Below are 17,557 nucleotides of genomic sequence, written 5' to 3' on the forward strand. Positions count from 1 at the left end.
CAAATTAACCACTAGCTCGTCAAAAGGTTGAAGAAAAGGAGAGTGGGCGTCGAGGTCGCCGAGCTCACGCTGTCGGCTCAAACCGGGCACCGGCGTGGGCGGTTGCTCGCGGAGGAAGCAACCCATCAAGTTTCTTTCCGCTCGTGGCTTAATTCCATGCCCGTCCCATCGGACGCGTGCTCCGAACACGCCTCCTCCGCGTCCGCCCATTCCCACTCCACTCGTCGTTAGTTTTTAATCCTGAACGTCACTCGTCGCTGATTAGCAGGAGTTGTTCGGAATCCGTTGGCATGCACCACACGCGGCAGCTGATCAGTGGACGATCCATCTCACTATTCTCGTTTAATTATTGATTGAATCAGGGTCGACGGAGACGGAGGGGTGGGTCGGTCCCTTTCCCGTCGATCGCCAGCGATTTTTCCGCACTTTCGCGCGTTCCGACCTGCGCTGCCGAGCAACGAGACTCACGGAGGGAGACGACGACATGAGTCCTAGCCTCCCATGCTCTCCTTCTTCCTTTTATATACACACCCTGCTCGCCTTCACCTACAACTCCCGATCCAACACAACCTCTTAGACTCTAAGCTCCTACTCTCTACTCTACCTTACCAACCATGTCGTCCAGAGCGCCTCCGGTGGAGCTCGACTTCCTCGGCCTCCGCGCCAACGCCGCCGGCCTCGCCGAGCACCACGGCAAGACCAGCGCCGCCTCCTCCTCCTCCATCCGGGGCATGGAGACGAGCGCGATTGCGAGGATAGACCCCCAGCTCCTACGCCGCGTCGTCGTGGCGCGCCCACCGGTGACGGCGGAAGAAGCGCCGCCCGCGGCTCCCAGTCCCATGACGGTCTTCTACAACGGCTCCGTCGCCATCTTCGACGTCTCCCACCAAAAGGTAATTCATCATCTCCTCACGTACCTCTGCTGAATGTCCTTTTTTTGTTTTTGAGGAATTCTGCTGAAGTTCATTAGCTTATCTCTTAGTTGATTATAGTGGTTCAGCTTAGGCCTTCGCTGATTAAGCACGTAAGTCTGTGGCATAGTACAGCTCATACACAAATAGGTAGCTAGCAGCCAATGTTTTAGCTGTCTACTTGCGTGGTTGATGATACAGCTTGCTGCCATGGTTACCGATTCAGATGTTATCATTACATGCTCTAGGTTCGGTTTGATTTTCCTGCTCGATCAGATTCGTGTGCATTCATGCGGGCGTCATGAGCTTAACTTACGATTTTTTTTTCCTTTCCATATCCTAGAATTTACGTACGCTGTGTATGTACAGTAATTTACCCCATCGATACCTAAAACTCGTCGAAATCTTAGTCACCCAAAATTGGAGTATGAGTGAGGCCGGGATGAGATGGTTGTGCCAAAGCTTGCAAAAGCGACTAACATTTAAGCGAAACCTCATAGAACTTAAAAATGGTAATCTACTGATTATATATAGCCCTGCATACGATATGTTAAGTACTCCCTAGATATGCAAGAGTAGCTGATTTTTTTAGAACTATATATATTACTGGTAGTGTACATAAAAGTATTTTGAAATGTTAGATTTATAAATACCACTGTGAGGCTATCAGCATGTCTAGGGAAGTTCTACGTCTTGTATCAAACTAAAGAACTTCCATACTTTTTCAATTCGAGAGACATAACACATGTGTACAAAAAAAATACACGTGTAAATTGACCTAATTAATACATATTCTGATATTTTCCTTGACCTTTTACCAAATGTTTTGACAGGCAGAAGCTATAATGCGGATGGCAAGGGAGGTAACGACGGCTAAAAGGGGTGACCTTGGCAACACTACACTCGTTGCCAATTCTGCCAAAGGTTTGTAATAATAACTCAACATGAACAAACATGAGATTAAAAGAAGTATGAAGCAGTTCACTAGACCATTTGTGTGAAGTTGTTGCTTATATTCCTTATTCCCTGCAGACATACCGCTGGCAAGAACAAAATCGTTGCACCAGTTCCTCGCCAAGCGTAAAGAGAGGTAAATACAATCATGTAGTATGTTAAACCTACTTTTCGTCTAATTGCATTCTTGTTTTACAAGTATTGCTATGGGTAAACTAAGCCGTAAGCTTTTAATTACGTGCAAGCTACTGCATACTATTAGTAGTACAGAGAAAAGCAAACAGAACTAGTTTATTTGCTCTCTCTTTTCCTCACCAAGTACGTACGTACGTCCTCTTTACTTTTGTGCTGTCTCTCTTTGAAAATTCCACATGCATGAAGAAAAACTGTTGAAACCGTGTGGGTCCTTGACCGATGTCGATGGATCGGACCACGTTTTTGTTGCCATGGACACTTGGACAGTGGTAGTAAGCAAGCAAGCACATCGCATACATATATGATCGAGAGCGACGTCTCGAGATCGACGACCGGTTCGATTCATGGACCGACACCTACCAAATCAAATACTGCAAGTGATCTGCTGACCCAGATCGAGCAAAGGAGGATTTGGTTTGATCGTGTGTGTATGCATAGACGTCTCATATTTGCCTTTATCTGCTCGCTGGGATCATATTGGCTGGTCTGGTCAAAAACAATAGTCGAAAGCTGTAGTTGCCCTACGTGTTTATTTTCCAAATCTTTTGGACTGGTTGTGCGTGTTGACCTAGCTTATTGGCCACCTAACTACTCATAGTAGGTGTGGCTTGGTATACTGATAGTCATCGTCCTTAATTATTGCTAATCAGCAGCTAGTTAACTCATGTGTGTTGTTTGTTAAACGTGCAGATTGACTCGCATGGGTCCGTATCAGTTGGGAAGGCCCGGCACCACCAGCGGCAGCAACAGCAAGTCTCTCCGTGTGAAGAAGGAAGCGGAAGCAGCCTAACTGGCTTAGATAATCATAGCTATATATATATATAAATCAATGAAAATGTTCATTTGGTGCTCTTGATTACCGATTATTACTCCACTAATCGTTCTGGTGATTACCAGTGTATATTCAACCAATATTGTATTGGACTACCGGTACCTATAGAATTAATTACGTAGATAGCTAGATGTGCGTACGGATGTATACGTACAGCGTACGTAACACTGTAATTTACCATTTGTTGGGCGCAATCCCTATGTATGCACACGTATATATGTTCTTCCTCCTGGTTTGTCTCGGTGTCCCGTTGAGCGCTATGGAGAATACACACGACTACAATTCTCATGTGTGCAAATCACGAAGCAAATCTAACGGTACTAGAGTCAACCTAGCCTGAATTAATTTTCAGTCGATCTAGCAAAACAGGTTAAGCCATCCTATATCAATCTTTGAGATGTGCACTGTTCTCCCTTGCTTCGTGGAAGAATACCCGGCAAGAGGGCGGAGACTGACTAACTAGTCCTCTTGTGTTAAGCGCGCGCGGTGGTTTCGTAAGCTCGTGACTAAGCGCATTATGTGTCCTGGGGTGGGTGAGTGTGTGGGGGACTCGTTCATTGCATTCTGAGCAAGTCCTACGTACGCAACTAACTCTATATAATCACGTGCCTGGTCGATATCCGGCCTCTTTGTATACGTAACTCAAAGGAAGGAAACAATCAGTCGACACGATGAGCTATCGCTATTGACGACTGAGACAAGTACCAGTCCAAGCAAGTTCATACGTAACTGATTACGCGCCCAGGGGTGAAAGTATCCCCATGAAAACAGTCTCCATTGGGTGCCAAACTTTAAAACCCATGCGGAACACATTGATATCCATCAAATAATCACCGAAAGAGCACTCACAAGTCAAAAGTGACGCTACAAATAAATGGAACCGTACAGCATGGCATACAAACAACGTGTTCAGGAAACCAAGAGCACACAGCTTTTGCACCAACTCCCCTTCGGGATAAAATACAGTTCAGAAAATCAGTTGAAATTAGATGAATAATAATTAAATAGCATTTCAAACAGTTCACAAATAAATGTTGACTTGGGATAATCTGGGAAGAAAGAGACGCGCCCAGAAAAGGCTGAGCTTTTGCCATGTGGCAGCAATGTGTGCACCATATGGCGATTGATTAACACAGCTTCCATGACCCACCCTGTTCATGGAAGCTGAGTTTATCCCTATCAGATGCAGCAATAAGACCTGCTGTTCCGGCTCAAGCTTGAAAAGCTCCAGAAGCTCATCTGAAGCAAGCCATCCTAAGGTTCAGAGCATAAGCTGCAGGCAGCACGAGTCCCTTATGAGGCCCTGAATTGTTTATCCTGTCCACGAAGTCTCATCTTCAAGAGCTGCCATCTTCTTTCTCCAGGTTCGGGGGGTATATCGTGTCAAAGACAACCAGTGTGAAGAGATTTCTTATTTCAGCTGATGAACCTTGATATAAATTTTGATAATCGATATTTCCATCACTTTTTGGTTCATAACCATGCTCCTTTTTTCCGTGCTGAACACGCTCAATTAATTTGAGAACCTTCAGGTACGCTTGTAGTGGGATAAATACCTAAAACAGCATCGGTACCACCATGGCGTAAACCAGCATCAGTACAGCGTAGAGCATTAGAATTATCACTGTCGAGAATAGATAAAATACTAGCAGCATGGCTGCAGTATATTTCTACCAAGGCGGGTAATACTTTTGTGAGGTAAAGACCTAGTTATTGTTACAGGATACAATGCTTTGGTTCAGGATCACCTATTCCTCCATAAGTGACTACCTATTAGAATATCTCCTGATTTATAGGCCAAAGTTAATAAATCGTACCCAAAACAATTTTATGGTGAATAACCTTTGGGTACAAGGCAAGCTGGTTCCTCCCGTGATTATTGAGAATCAAGAATTTCCATAGTTCAATATGCTGATGATACACTGTTGTTTATGGAAGCTAGCTTTGAGCATCTCGCTGTCATTGAAGACAATTTGTTACAATTTCAAGAGGCCACTGGGTTAAAGGTTAATTTTCACGAATCTTGTCTTGTGCCGATCAATATTGACACCTTCTACTCAACTAGCCTTGCAGATATTTTTTGGATGTACTATGGGAAAGATGCCATTTACCTATTTGGGAACTACTCGCCCTACTGTTTTGGAACTTGCTGTTAGGAGTAATCTTGTCAATGTAGTTGGCTAGTAGAAGCTTAGTCATGAAGTATCTAGTAGGGAGAATTCTAGAATTAGGAATTTCTAGAGTAGGATATTTAGTAGTGTGAAATATCTAGAGTTTGTAGAGTATTCTAGAAGTATGGTGTCGGGATTGGATTGTGCCACATGGCAGCAATCTAAAGGGTCATATACAAGTATAAATAGGGGTACCACCCCTCCCACGTAACTAAGCTTGGTACACTTGAGATAATATCTAAGAAAGCTTCCTGCTAGTAGAAGCCTAGTGTGTGTACGTGTGTGAAGCACATCAAAACAGAGCAGTGTGTGTGAAGCACATCAAAACAGAGCAGTGTGTGTTAAGCACATCTCTTTAGAGAGGGAGTCCTGGGTGAGAACTAGTACCATAGCTCCTACAATTGGTATCAAAGCCAAGGTCGTGTTAGCTAGAGTGAGATATGGAGAAGGATGGAGAGAATGTTTTCATTCGATACCCTATGCTCACAAAGAGAAACTAAATGGCATGGTCCATCAAGATGAAGTATGCATGCGTGCTAAAGAATTTGGGATGATGTCGAGCCAAAAGATCCGAAGGTGCCCACATAGGAGAGTAAGGATCAATTGCATTTTCTGCCATTTACCAAGGAATACCAGAGGACATGCTCTTCTTGGTGTACGGAAAGGAGACAGTGAAGGAGACTTGGGAGGCCTTGAAGATTATGCACATGGGTGCTGAGTGTGTGAAGGAAGCCAAGGTACAAACCCTCAAGACGGAGTTCAAGAGCCTGCATGAAGGAGTCGAACTTCGCCTCCCGGTTGACAACCATCGTCAACCAGATCCGAGCACTTGGTGAGGAGTTTGAGGAGACTTATGCCGTCAAGAAGTTCTCCACGCTGTCCCCAACAAGTATCTCCAGATTGCTTCGACCATAGAACAATTTGGTGATATCAAGACCATGACGATGGAAGAGGCCATTGGGCGACTGAAAGCACACGAGAAGCGAACCTACGAGGAAGTGTTGATGTTGATGAGGACTTGCTGCTGATGTGTGCAGAGTGGAAGGCAAGCCACGAGGCTGAGAACTCGTCGCGACTCGCGAGGACGAGGGCATGGTGGAGGTCAAGGCAGTGGCCGCGGACGTGTTTGTGATAAGTCTGAGGTGAAGTGCTACAACTGCCCTAATTTTGGACATTATGCCTGAGTGTCCAGGAAAAGAAAAACAAAGCATTCCTTGCGAAGACTCTTAGTGACGACAATGAGCCAGCACTCTTGTGAGATGGGTGGTGAAAGTGCACGCCCATAAGCGGACCCAAGAAAATTTTGAAGCCTGGGCAAATAGGCTTAGTGTGCTAATTTTGTATCAAATACATATGAAATAGGGGCGAAAATAAGCCTGTCGGCCGGCCGGAAGCCCGGGCGACTGCCCGGGCATGAGGGAAGAGGGATGCTAGATCCGCCTATGTGCACGCCCAAAGGTGTGATACTGTTGGAGAGTGTGCACAGGCGGCGGTGTGATATGATCGGCATAGAGGGCATCGGTGTGAGGTCGACCATTATGGTGTGATGCCGTTGTCACTAGAATGGTTGGTGTGAAGTCAATGTCGGTGGTTGATGCCATTGTCAAGTGAAAGAGTCGGTGTGAGGCGGATTGAGGCCATCACAAGATGAAGTGCAAGATCCAGGTGATCTGGATTAAGGGATATAGATGATATGACAAGATTAAGGGGGAGATTGTTAGGGATAATCTTGTCAATGTAGTTGGCTGGTAGAAGGAGCTAGCTTGGGACTTCTTTTCGGCTTCTAGGATGGCTTCTCAAGCCCGTTTCCCAAATTTGTTTAAACTTCTAAATTAGTAGGTAGCTTCTGGGAGAAACCCTTCTACTAGTAAAGCTTTGTTAGATATCTCAAGTGTACCAAGCTTAGTTACATGGGAGGGTTGGTGCCCCTATTTATACTTGTATGTGACACTTTAGATTGTTGCACCAAAACAGAGCAGTGTGTGTGAAGCACATTGTTGTGGGTATACTTCATGGGTGTACCATCGACAGTGCCTAGATCCGGCAAGCCCGGGTGGCCCACAGACGGTGATGAGGCATGTGGCCCATCGGGGCGGCCCAGTTGCTGTTGATCGTGAAGGAAGAAGTCCAGCCCAGGATCAGCAGGCCGGATCCGTACCGACCTAGGAGTGACCCGGATCCAGGGAGGCCCATGAGGAACCCGGATCCAGTACGACGTGTATGGAAGGCGGATCCGTGACGTGCACGGCAAGATATTGTACCGTAGCTAGGCTATTTGTAATCCGGCTAGGACTCTCCATGTAAACCCTAGATCCGTGCGCCTTTATAAGCCGGATCCCGGGAGCCCTAGAGGCACAACCACAACTCATTGTAACAACGCGAAAGCGCCCAGATAATTCCAGACAAGCAGCAGTAGGCCCTGTCATCGTGCAGGTGTTCCGAAGCTGGGTAACTCGCGTACCACCGTCCCGTGTGCACTCCGCCCTATGGCCCCTACTTCTTCTCCCCCTCGTGAGGATCCCTCCTCCGGGGAACCGTCGATTAGACAACGACAGTTGGCGCCCACCGTGGGGCCTGTGGCGTCTGGAGGCCGGAACCGGGAGGGTTCCGCCATGGGAAGCTACGACGACACCATCGCTGTGGGGCGCGTCCTTTACGCCGGAAATCTGCCGATCGTCCCTCCGGATGAGTGCTGGATTCCGGCTAGGACAAACCCCGTCAAGCTCTCCATCGTCCCAATTGGCGGCATTCACATCTTCATCGGGGAAACCGTCGATTCCGACGGAAACCCACTGGTAAGTAACGCAGACGCGACCGCCGCAGAGCCGGACGCCGTCGCGAAGATCCGATCTCGAGATGCGGGAGCTTCCCAAGGAAGATTCCGCCTCGGATCCGGAAATTTCAAAGCCCACCCAATCCGCCCCCGAGCAGAAACAAAGGTGGAAGACCAATGCATCCGCCCGGGTTTCCCTGTGTTAGAAAAGCAGGTGCCACTTCGTACACTTCTTGGCCCATACCGCCGGAACCGCCTCAAGAAGACGGAGTTGGTCCCTGAAAGCAGTAGAGGCACCGGAAAGCGGCGCAGATCCGGATCGTGCTCGGCTTGTCGGAGAAAGCGAAGCTCCGGTTGAAGAGTCGATTTTGGGCAATCGAGCCCAATTTCCGGCGACACCCCGTCCACGGAATCCGATGACTTCGTTCGCAAGATAAGGAGTACGGATACGGCGATCAGCTGAAGTCGACTCCGCCCAGCCCAAGCAGGTTCTCGCAACGGTAGCAGCGACCTGGACAACCGGATCCGGAGACCAAGTCGGCCAATCGACCCCCAACCATCCCATCAAGGATCTCCAATGTCTCGAGTGCGACCCCAAAGGGATTCTCCCTGAGGAAATCTTGTCGCCAGAGGAGGTGGCCGCGCGAGCGATTCTTAACACACCTATAACCCCGGGCGACGCCGCAGATCCGGGAGGCCCTAGAGACCGCCGTAAAGGAAATGCGGCCACGGCCAAGAGGCTCGCCGATACCGAAGCTGCGTTAAGGATAGGAAGGGCAGATCATGCACTGGACGGAAAACTTCGAGAGACAGACCGCGAGATTGCTGCCACACTCGAGCAGGTCAAGAGCATGAGGGCTGAGTGGGAGGTAAAGATGACCTATGCGCAGCGGAGGCCGATCGAATTGTTAGAGAAGCAATTCCGCCTCGCAGAATACCCTTCAACACGCCCGCAGATCACCACCATTGGAAACTCCAAAGGACAACATGCGAAAGTCATGGAATTGTTGAAGAAGAAGGACGAAGAAGTTGATATCAACTATCTCCGCACACTTGTCGCTTCAAGAATGCGGCAGCAGAACAAGGCGAGATACTTCGCGCAGTTGGAATCCAATCCGGATAATCGTGTATCTACCGCGCAGAAGGACGATGAATCGCACACCGGATCGTCGGAGCGCGAAGAAGGGCCAGGGAGCACCCAAATCCGATCCCCGTTCCGTCACGTACGCCTCCGTCGGATCCAAGGAAGGGAAAGGACGCGATGTACTCCGAAGAGACAAATACCGCAACCCCTCACCTCCACCCAACGGTTACCCGCGACCCTCGCCGCCGTAGTCCAGCCGGAAACACCAGGCCCGTAGGGCATGGTGCGCTTGTTATCCGCGACAACGTGCGCCAAGAAACGAGAAACAGGAGCGCTCGCCGGAACCTCGCCGGAATCGTAACAATGTTCATGAGCCCGAGCCCGGGAGGAGTCGGAATGAAGATCGCGGTCCGTAGCCTCGCCGGAACCGCGATCCGTAACCTCGTCGGAGCCGCGATCCGTAACCTCGCAGAGCCGGGACCCGCAGCCTCGTCGGAGCCGTGACCCGAGCCTCGCCGGAACGACCAGGGCAGCCAGCGCCAAGGCGAAGGCAGCCACAGAGCCGGAGTCGCACCGGGAAGGCCGAGGAGATTCGGATGGCGGAAGCAAGAAGTCGGACCGCCCACCTCGCAGTCTCCTCACCACCACCTAGCGGTGGCGGCGGAGGTGGAGGCGGAGGCAATGGCCGGAGATCTCGCTCTCGCTCCAAGTCTCTCGCCACGGCTCGCGCGACGCGCGGGACCGCCTTAACGAGTACGTAACCGACTACATTGGTCCGAAGTGCTTTGGCAGATGATTCGAGAGGAACCAAAGCCAAGGATGAACCTCAAGCTACCCGGGAAATCGAAGCATTATGATGGCACCGAAAGGCCGGATACCTGGATTGAGGATTACTACAATGTCAGTAACCTTCGCCGGAGGAACCCCTAACATCGCCGCCGCATGCTCCGCTTGTACCTTGTAGGTCCAGCCCGGATACGCTCGGCGACCTCGAGAAGAACTCCATCTTTTCTTTGGTTCGACTGAAGAACGCTTTTGAGAAACACTTCAGGGCACCTACAAGCGACCGCCACAACAAGCGACCTACGTGCTTGCATCCGTAAGAAGGGCGAAACATCAAGGAATTTCCTCACCCGATGGTTGGCATGCGTAAACGAGTGCGAGAACGTTGACAACCGCACGCAATGCACGCCTTCATTGGGGGCTTGCAGCGAGGAGGATTGTCGCGACACAAGCTAACCCGCATGGTCAATGCAAATCAACCGACGTTGGATGACATGATCACCATCGCTAGCGATCACACCGCCGCCGACGACGACGCGGGCGGTGATCTCGCAGCCCACGGCAATCCCCCGCACCAACAAAAGAAGAACCGTGACAACGGCGGCAGCAGCAGCCATAAGCGCAAGAACCCGATGACCGTAAGAGTGGCGGATCCGAGATGGTCGCCATGGCGTTTCAACGCGGAGGTCCAGGAGGCGGAAGAGGACGCGGGACGCGGAGGCGGAGCCGGCAGGGGTCGGCAAAGATACCTCCGAGGTCACCGCTGCCGGATCCCGCGCACCGCAAACCTATGAGGAGTACAGAGACATGCCCGCCCGGCCCATCTCGGATCCTGTTACGGGGAAGTCCACTCATACCAACCGCAACCGCAAGTGGGTCAATGATCTAAAGAACGACCCGAGGCCGGATACAAGCGCGCCGGAAGCACCGCCCTCGCGGAAAAGGTGGCAAGGGCAAGAACAAGGACAAGGAGGACGATAGTTCCGAGGCGATGGATGAGGATGATAACTCGCCGGATCCCAAGGCGGGATCCGCAGGAAAATCCAACCCATTCGACAAAAAGAGCGTGGGGGCTTACCACACTTTCCTCGGAACCCCAACAAGACGCGCCTCCAAGTCGGCTACCCGGATCCCGAACGCCATAGTTCCCGTGTGCCGCACGTCGGTGGTCGGAAATCCCGTGCACATTTGATCGGAAGGATCATCCCGCAATTGTGCCGAAGGAATGCTACGCCTTGGTTGTAAGTCCCCGCATCGATGGGTATGACTTCTCCAAGTGCCTCATGGATGGTGGAGCTAGCCCGAACATCATGTACCGAGACTCTAGAGCGGATGAACCTCACCAAGGAACAGCTCAAACACAAAGACCACCGAGTTTCATGGCGTGGTTCCGGTAAGAAGGCGAACTCCCTCGGCGACATCACACTTCCCGTGGCTTTTGGCGATGTTCATAATTTCCGCGAAGAGAAGATCACGTTTGAAGTTGTGCCCTTCAAGAGCTCCTACCACGTCATCTTCGGCGAGCCCACCTACCACAAGTTCCACGCAAGAGCGTGCTACATCTACAACAAGCTCAAGATTCCGGTCCTAAAGGTATGATTACCGTATCCCAGGAGACTACAAAAAGCTCATGAGTGCGAGTTAGGCGAAGCCGCCTTCGCAGTCTCGTGATATCCGGAGAAGAGCCGAAAGGCTACAGAGCCGCGGTGGATCCGACCGAGATGCGGACCACCAAGAAGCAAATCTCCGAGCGTAAAACCTCCTTCAAGCCCGCGATAGAAACCAAGAAGCACGACCTCATCCCGGGTGACTCTTCCAAGCAGGTTTCATCGGAGCCAACATGGACCCCAAATAGGAAAGCGCTCGTCGAGTTCCTCCGCGTTAACATGGATATCTTCGCATGGCAACCTTCGACATGTCCGAGTACCTAGGGAACTCGCCGAGCACTACCTCAACATAAATCCGGGGCCAAACCGGTGAAGCAAGCTATGCGACGCTTTGGAGATAAGAAGCGCCGCGCCATAGGAATGGAACTAGCAAAGTTACTAGAAGCAGGTTTTGTAATAGAAGTTATCCATACCGATTGGGTCGCGAATCCCGTCCTTGTACCCAAAAAGAACACCGAAATACTAAGAATGTGCATCGATTACTCGGCTTGAACAAACATTGCCCGAAGGATCCGTTCCCCTTGCCGCGCATTGACCAAGTCATTGATTCGACGGCGGGGCGGAACTTCGTGTTTTCTTGATGCGTATTCCGGTATCATCGTATCCGATGAAGGAATCCGACCAAAAGGCGACTTCATTCATTACCCCCTTTGGTACTTACCGCTATGTTACTATGCCTTTTGGTTTGAAAAATGCAGTGCTACTTACCAACGTACGATGCGGCGGTGCCCGAAGGACCAAATTGGCCGAACGTGCACGCTTACGTCGACGACATCGCGGTCATGACCCGGAAAGGATCCGACTTGATCGGCCGATCTCACAGAAACCTTCGACAACCTCCGCAGTACAAGATGATGTTGAATCCGCCGAAGTGCGTCTTTGGCGTGCCAGGAAAACTCCTTGGCTTCATAGTCTCTCACAGAGGCATTGAGGTTAACCCGGAAAAGATCAAGGCAATCCCGTGCATCAAAAGGCCAACTTGTCTCAAAGATGTGCAACGACTAACCGGTTGTGTTGCAAAGCAATCGCATGGGTTTGTCGGCCGTCTTGGCGAGAAGGCACTACCTCTGCAGATAAGCTGAAGAAAAGCAGACAAATTTGTCTGGGACGACGCAAATTGATGCAGCCTCTTCGAGGGTTGAAGGAAATACTTACTTCCCCTCCTATCTTGGCAGCTCCAGCAGAGTCAGAGCCAATGCTCCTTTACACGGCAGCTACCAACAAAGTCGTCGGCCTCGTCATCGTGGTGGAGCGAAAGGAAGAAGGTCATGAATATGACGTCCGTAGACTGTCTACTACATCACGAGGTGTCGACGGAATCAAAACAGAGATATCCTCACTTTCGGAAGCTAGCTTATGGCGTGTTCCTAGGCACGGAAGTTGAGGCATTATTTCCAAGAGCATCCAAAGAATGCCGTGAGCAAGGCTCCGCCGTCAACAATTCTCAACAACGCCGACGCAACAGACGTACGGCTAAATGGGGCATCGAATTATCCGCCTTCGACATCGCTTACAAGCCAAGGACTGCGGTAAAATCTCGTGTTACGCGCATTTCGTTGCAGATTGGACGAAGCTCCGGATGCAAGTCTCGGAGCCGGAACCGAGAAACATGGGTCATGCACTTCGACGGATCCAAGCGGCATCAAGGCTCGTGGAGCCGGAGTCACCCCGAAGTCCCCTACCGAGAAGAATTGCGGTATGTTCGCAGATCCACTTCGAAGCTACCAACAACATGGCGGAATATGAGGCTCTACTACACGGTGCTGCGCATCGCTAAGGAAATAGGGATCAAGCACATCATATCTTGTGGAGATTCCGACTGGTGGCACAACAAGTAGCCGGAACCCGGAACGCCGTAAATTCCGTCATGGCGGCCTACAGAGACGAAGTTGACGAGATTGCCAAGAGCTTCCTCGGATACGAAGTCAAGTACGTCGGGAGAGACGATAACACAAAGCGGACATGCTATCCAAGCTCGGATCCGGCAGAAACCAATTCCGCCCGGCATTTTCTGGAGCATCTCCGGATACCCTCGATTAAGGGCGCTAACCCGGAAAACCCCCAGGTGGCGGTGTCTCGGCTAGGGAAGTGATGGCTATCATTCCGGCCTGGACCCGACCTTTCCGGACTACCTCATCGATCGAAGTTGCCAGAGGACGAGGTCCTCGCACGACGAATCGTCGGGCGAGCACGAACCTACACAATAGTTGATGGACAGCTCTACAAACGAAGTGCGGCAGGGGTATTTCTTACATGCGTCTCCAATCAAGATGGCATTGAAATCCTCGAGAGAGATCCACGCGGGGACCGCGGGCATCACGCCGCTCCCGCATCACTCGTTGCAAAAGCTTTTCGGTTAGGTTTCTATTGGCTTACAAACTAAAGAAGACGCTCGATAAAATAGTCAAGACCTGCCGAGGTTGTCGGTACTACGCTACTCAACCAAACGCTCCAGCCCAAGAGTGAAGACCATACCTATCACCTGGCCATTTGCGGTGCAGGGGCTTGATATGGTTGGTAAGTTAAAAATCATCTCCCGGCGGTTTTGAGTACCTCCTGGTCGCCGTTGACAAGTTCGGCAAATGGATCGAGGCTAAGCCGGTGAGAAAAGCCGACGGTGCTACGGCACTAAAATTCGTCTGCAGCCTCGTGATGAGATTCGGCATCCCGCACAAAGATAATCACAGATAATGGCACGAACTTTGCTCAAGGAGAATTGAGGGATTATTGTGAGACAATGGGGATACGGCTGGACCTCGCATCCGTGGCTCATCCACACCCAATGGTCGGGTTGAAAGGGCTAACGGCCTAATATTATCGGGAATTAAACCACGCCTTGAAGGACCGCTGCGACGAGCAGCGGAGCTTGGGCCGATGAGTTGGAGGTCGTTTCGTGGAGTTTACGAACTACCCCTAACGTATCAACGGGGTTTACCCCTTTTTTCTGGTATACGGATCCGAAGCCGTACTTCCCTCCGACATCATCCACGATTCACCGCGAGTTTCCGCCTACAATGAAGAAACAGTGACGAGGCAAGACAGCTATCTGTGGACCGATCGAGGAAGCTCGGAACTTAGCGAGATCGTAGATCCGCCATCTATCGACAAAAGCTCCGACGTTATCACGGTCGTCGAGTTCGGAAACGCTCCTTTATGGCAGGAGACCTGGTCCTCCGCCTTCGACGAGTGAAAGACCATAAGCCGCAATCTCCATGGGAAGGACCCTTCGTCGTTAGCAAAGTGCTTCACAACGGGTCGTACTACCTTGTCGATTTCCGCGAGTTAAGGGATAGACTCGCTAATCGGCACCTGAAACGCAAGCGTGAGGATCCGGATGACATCTACGATGAAACAGATCGCCCTTGGAATATCGCACGCCTACGTCCTTTCTACACTTAGCATATATTTTCCGAGTTCTAAACTCGTAATAGTTATACATGATCAATGAAATAAAGCTTCGGTTCACTCTTTTGAGTCTTTTACCTCCTTTACTTGTTCATTTTAGATCGTGTATGTTTTTTCCAACTAAAACCGCAGAGCTGGATTTTTTCCGCCTAGGCGTGTATGAAAGTTGTGATTTTCAAAATCGTCCTTTAGGACGTAAGCTTAAGTTTTCCGATAAAGTTGTTATCGTTGCGAACTCGTGGATTCCTAGTAGCGATTTCGGCACCTATGCCTGGGGGCTTGTTTCCACGGTTATGGACGGATCGCCATTGGGCTTCGTCGCCGCCGGCGAGCGTTTCCGGCTAAGGTTTTCCGGCTCGTGGAAGGTCAAGCGAGTAAGCCGGAAAATAACGAAGTCGACACTTGCTTTCCGACATAAAACGAAACATGCACACAATATTTAACGGATAGCAGGATAAGTGTTTCCGCCCATGCATAATTGTTTCGTTCCTAGCTACTTAAGAATTTAAAGTCTTATTACAAACCCTCGCCGGGGCCAAAATGATGCATTGCTTTTCCCGCAGAATAAAAGTTCTCACTCCCCCTTAGCCGGAGAAGTTTTGCCCTCTGGATCTTGTTCCTTGGCGCCTTCGGCCGGAGAAGATACGTCTTCTTCACTTTCCTTTTCTTCGGAAGCGGCGGTCTTGGTCTTGGGTTCTTCTTGGGGCGCATCCTTGGAGCTGGTCCAGGTAAACTCGGCTCCGGATTCCGCAGTCGCGCTCGGGCGTCGAGATCCTTCAAAAATTCCGCTTCTAAGGCCTCGTCGGCCGAGGACGACCTTGTCGTAGAATTCCTCGTGCCGGATCCTGCGCGCGATGCGGGTGTCGTAGCCGCTCATCGCATCCAGCACTCGCCGACGTCCGCATCCGGAGGAACGCCCGTGGTCACTTCATCAAGATCAAGACCCGGAGTATGTGCTAGGCACATGGTCAAGGCCATTGCACTGCGCCTCGGCCGAAGATGCTTGTAGATCAATCACCACTCGGCAGAACGTCCATCTTACCAATAAGCTTGCGCACGTCACAAGTGCGGCTCCTTTTGATGTTCAAATTATGGCATATTTTGCGGGAGGCGGAGATGAGATCCTTGCGGTCATCACCCGCGAGTTGCGAGAAGATCGTCTCGTGGGAACAAATTCCGCGCTCGTTAGGGTACCCAAGCGGCTCTACATAAAAAGATAATCGGGATATAGGCATGCAATTTGAGCGCAAAGTAAAAAAGAATCGGAGCAAATATCTTGACAAGGTTCCGATATCATACCCAAGATGTTCTCATTGAGCAAGTCCCGATCTTTGCTCCATTGTCTCCATGAATTTCCGGAGTCCGTTGAGCTCCTTTTGTCGCCTCACGATGGTCTCGCCGTCGGCATTCTTTTCAGCTCCATTTCGCCCTTCTCCCCGATATGCTCGGAGTTTTTCTCCGCCACTGCTTTCGGCCTGCTCCTCTTAAGTTCCGCCTCCTTTAGCTTCGTCTCCAATTCTTGGTACGAGGAGCGCAGTTCTCAAGTTCGATCAAGCCGTTGCAAGGGAGGAGGATGCGCCTATAATAATATACGTTAACGACAAATTTGAAGTCGAATTTGGTTAATAACGAAGAAGGTGGAAACCAACCTTGGGCGTCTCGCGCTTGTTTAGCCGATTCCGCATTCTCATCCTTCGTGGTCCTGATATTTTCCGCCCGACTCGTAGTAACGCGGCGACCGCAGGCAATGTTCTTGTGCGGCTCGTAGTGCGGCGCTTTCATTGTTCTGTAAAATTTAAACAGTGCGGGAGTAAAAATTCCGCCTATAGCGGTGGTTTCTTTTAAAGCATCATTGCCGAACTTTTCCGCCATAATGCTTGGGGGCTCTTTGGTCCATTCTAAAAAACTTTCCTAAGTAATTTTTCTCTAAGCATTTAAGCGCTAACTACTTTTTGAGTTTCCGCCTACATGCTTGGGGGCTCTGGGAGTACCTTTTGCTTGCGAGATAAGTTGATCGCAGAATCGGCCAATGTTTTTCTTGAAGTCCCGGATCTCCGATGTCCTCGGAATCCGGCTTCCCTGTGCGTTGTTCAAGATGGCGTTGAGCAGGTCTTGTTCAAGTTCCCACTTCTCCGCCTCGATCGACTTGTTAAAAAACTTGGTGGCATACGCCTTGGGGGTGGAAGTGGTGTCCGCCGGATCTCCGAAGTTCTTCGGAAACGACTATGTCGCCGGCACCCTCTCCGGCCTTCTCGGAAGTGACTTCCGCATCTCCTTGGCCTTGTGTTTCCGCCTCTTCTTGGGCGGGGCTTTTGGCCTTGGGATCTTCTTCCTCCAGTGCCCGCCGCTAACCGGAATTATCTCCGGTGGAGTGTTTGCGGCAGCGGGGGAGATGGGTCAGCTTCGAGGAGGCGACGGTTGAGGAGTAGGGTGGGAAGCGCCGGGTGGAATCGGAGTAGAGGGACCAACAATAGGAGATTTCTTCATGTACTTCGTGATGGGCTCCTGGCTGGTGGTCCGCGTGGCGCGGTTTTCGGATTCCTGCAAACAAGTGAAAGGGTTTAGACAAGAAATAATTTCGCTAAGTAAAAATCGCATCATGCTCGGAAACTCACGGGCGCCGGGAATGATGGGGCGTGTGCCCCGGCCACCGTCGAGAGCATCCGTAGACGCGCACGCTCCGCCTTCCTTGAGTCAAGCGGAGGTGGTTTCGTCGTCTTTGGCTTCTTGGCGGAGGCCTCGCCGCTAGCTCCGGCCGTAGCCGGAAGCCTTGGCGCGGGGA

General features: G+C 50.7%; 2 protein-coding genes across 2 annotated transcripts in view; one reads left to right on the forward strand and one right to left on the reverse strand.

Moving 5' to 3' along the window:
• The first annotated feature begins 478 nt into the window (after positions 1 to 478).
• On the forward strand, positions 479 to 3,127 carry LOC127321259 (protein TIFY 9). The gene is made up of 4 exons (XM_051350291.2): positions 479 to 893; positions 1,745 to 1,835; positions 1,944 to 2,001; positions 2,751 to 3,127. Exons 1-4 carry the CDS (start codon positions 615 to 617, stop codon positions 2,848 to 2,850), a joined length of 528 nt encoding a protein of 175 aa, XP_051206251.1. The 5' UTR covers positions 479 to 614; the 3' UTR covers positions 2,851 to 3,127.
• A 673-nt stretch (positions 3,128 to 3,800) lies between these two features.
• LOC127321248 (uncharacterized) overlaps positions 3,801 to 17,557 on the reverse strand; it is a 30,164-nt gene continuing 16,407 nt past the window's right edge. Inside the window, exon 13 of the mRNA XM_051350284.1 lies at positions 3,801 to 4,448. Coding sequence (XP_051206244.1) covers positions 4,230 to 4,448 — 219 coding nt within the window. The 3' untranslated portion in view covers positions 3,801 to 4,229. The remainder of the gene's footprint in view (positions 4,449 to 17,557) is intronic.

Source organism: Lolium perenne, chromosome 2, assembly GCF_019359855.2.
Source record: "Lolium perenne isolate Kyuss_39 chromosome 2, Kyuss_2.0, whole genome shotgun sequence".
Lineage (NCBI taxonomy): Eukaryota > Viridiplantae > Streptophyta > Magnoliopsida > Poales > Poaceae > Lolium > Lolium perenne.

Excerpts from the sequence above, each read along its gene's own strand:
- LOC127321259 (XM_051350291.2), top strand. The coding sequence starts at position 615 with ATGTCGTCCAGAGCGCCTCCGGTGGAGCTCGACTTCCTCGGCCTCCGC. Across the intron at positions 894-1,744 it reads TCGACGTCTCCCACCAAAAG|GCAGAAGCTATAATGCGGAT; the intron begins GTAATTCATCAT and ends ATGTTTTGACAG. Across the intron at positions 1,836-1,943 it reads CGTTGCCAATTCTGCCAAAG|ACATACCGCTGGCAAGAACA; the intron begins GTTTGTAATAAT and ends TATTCCCTGCAG.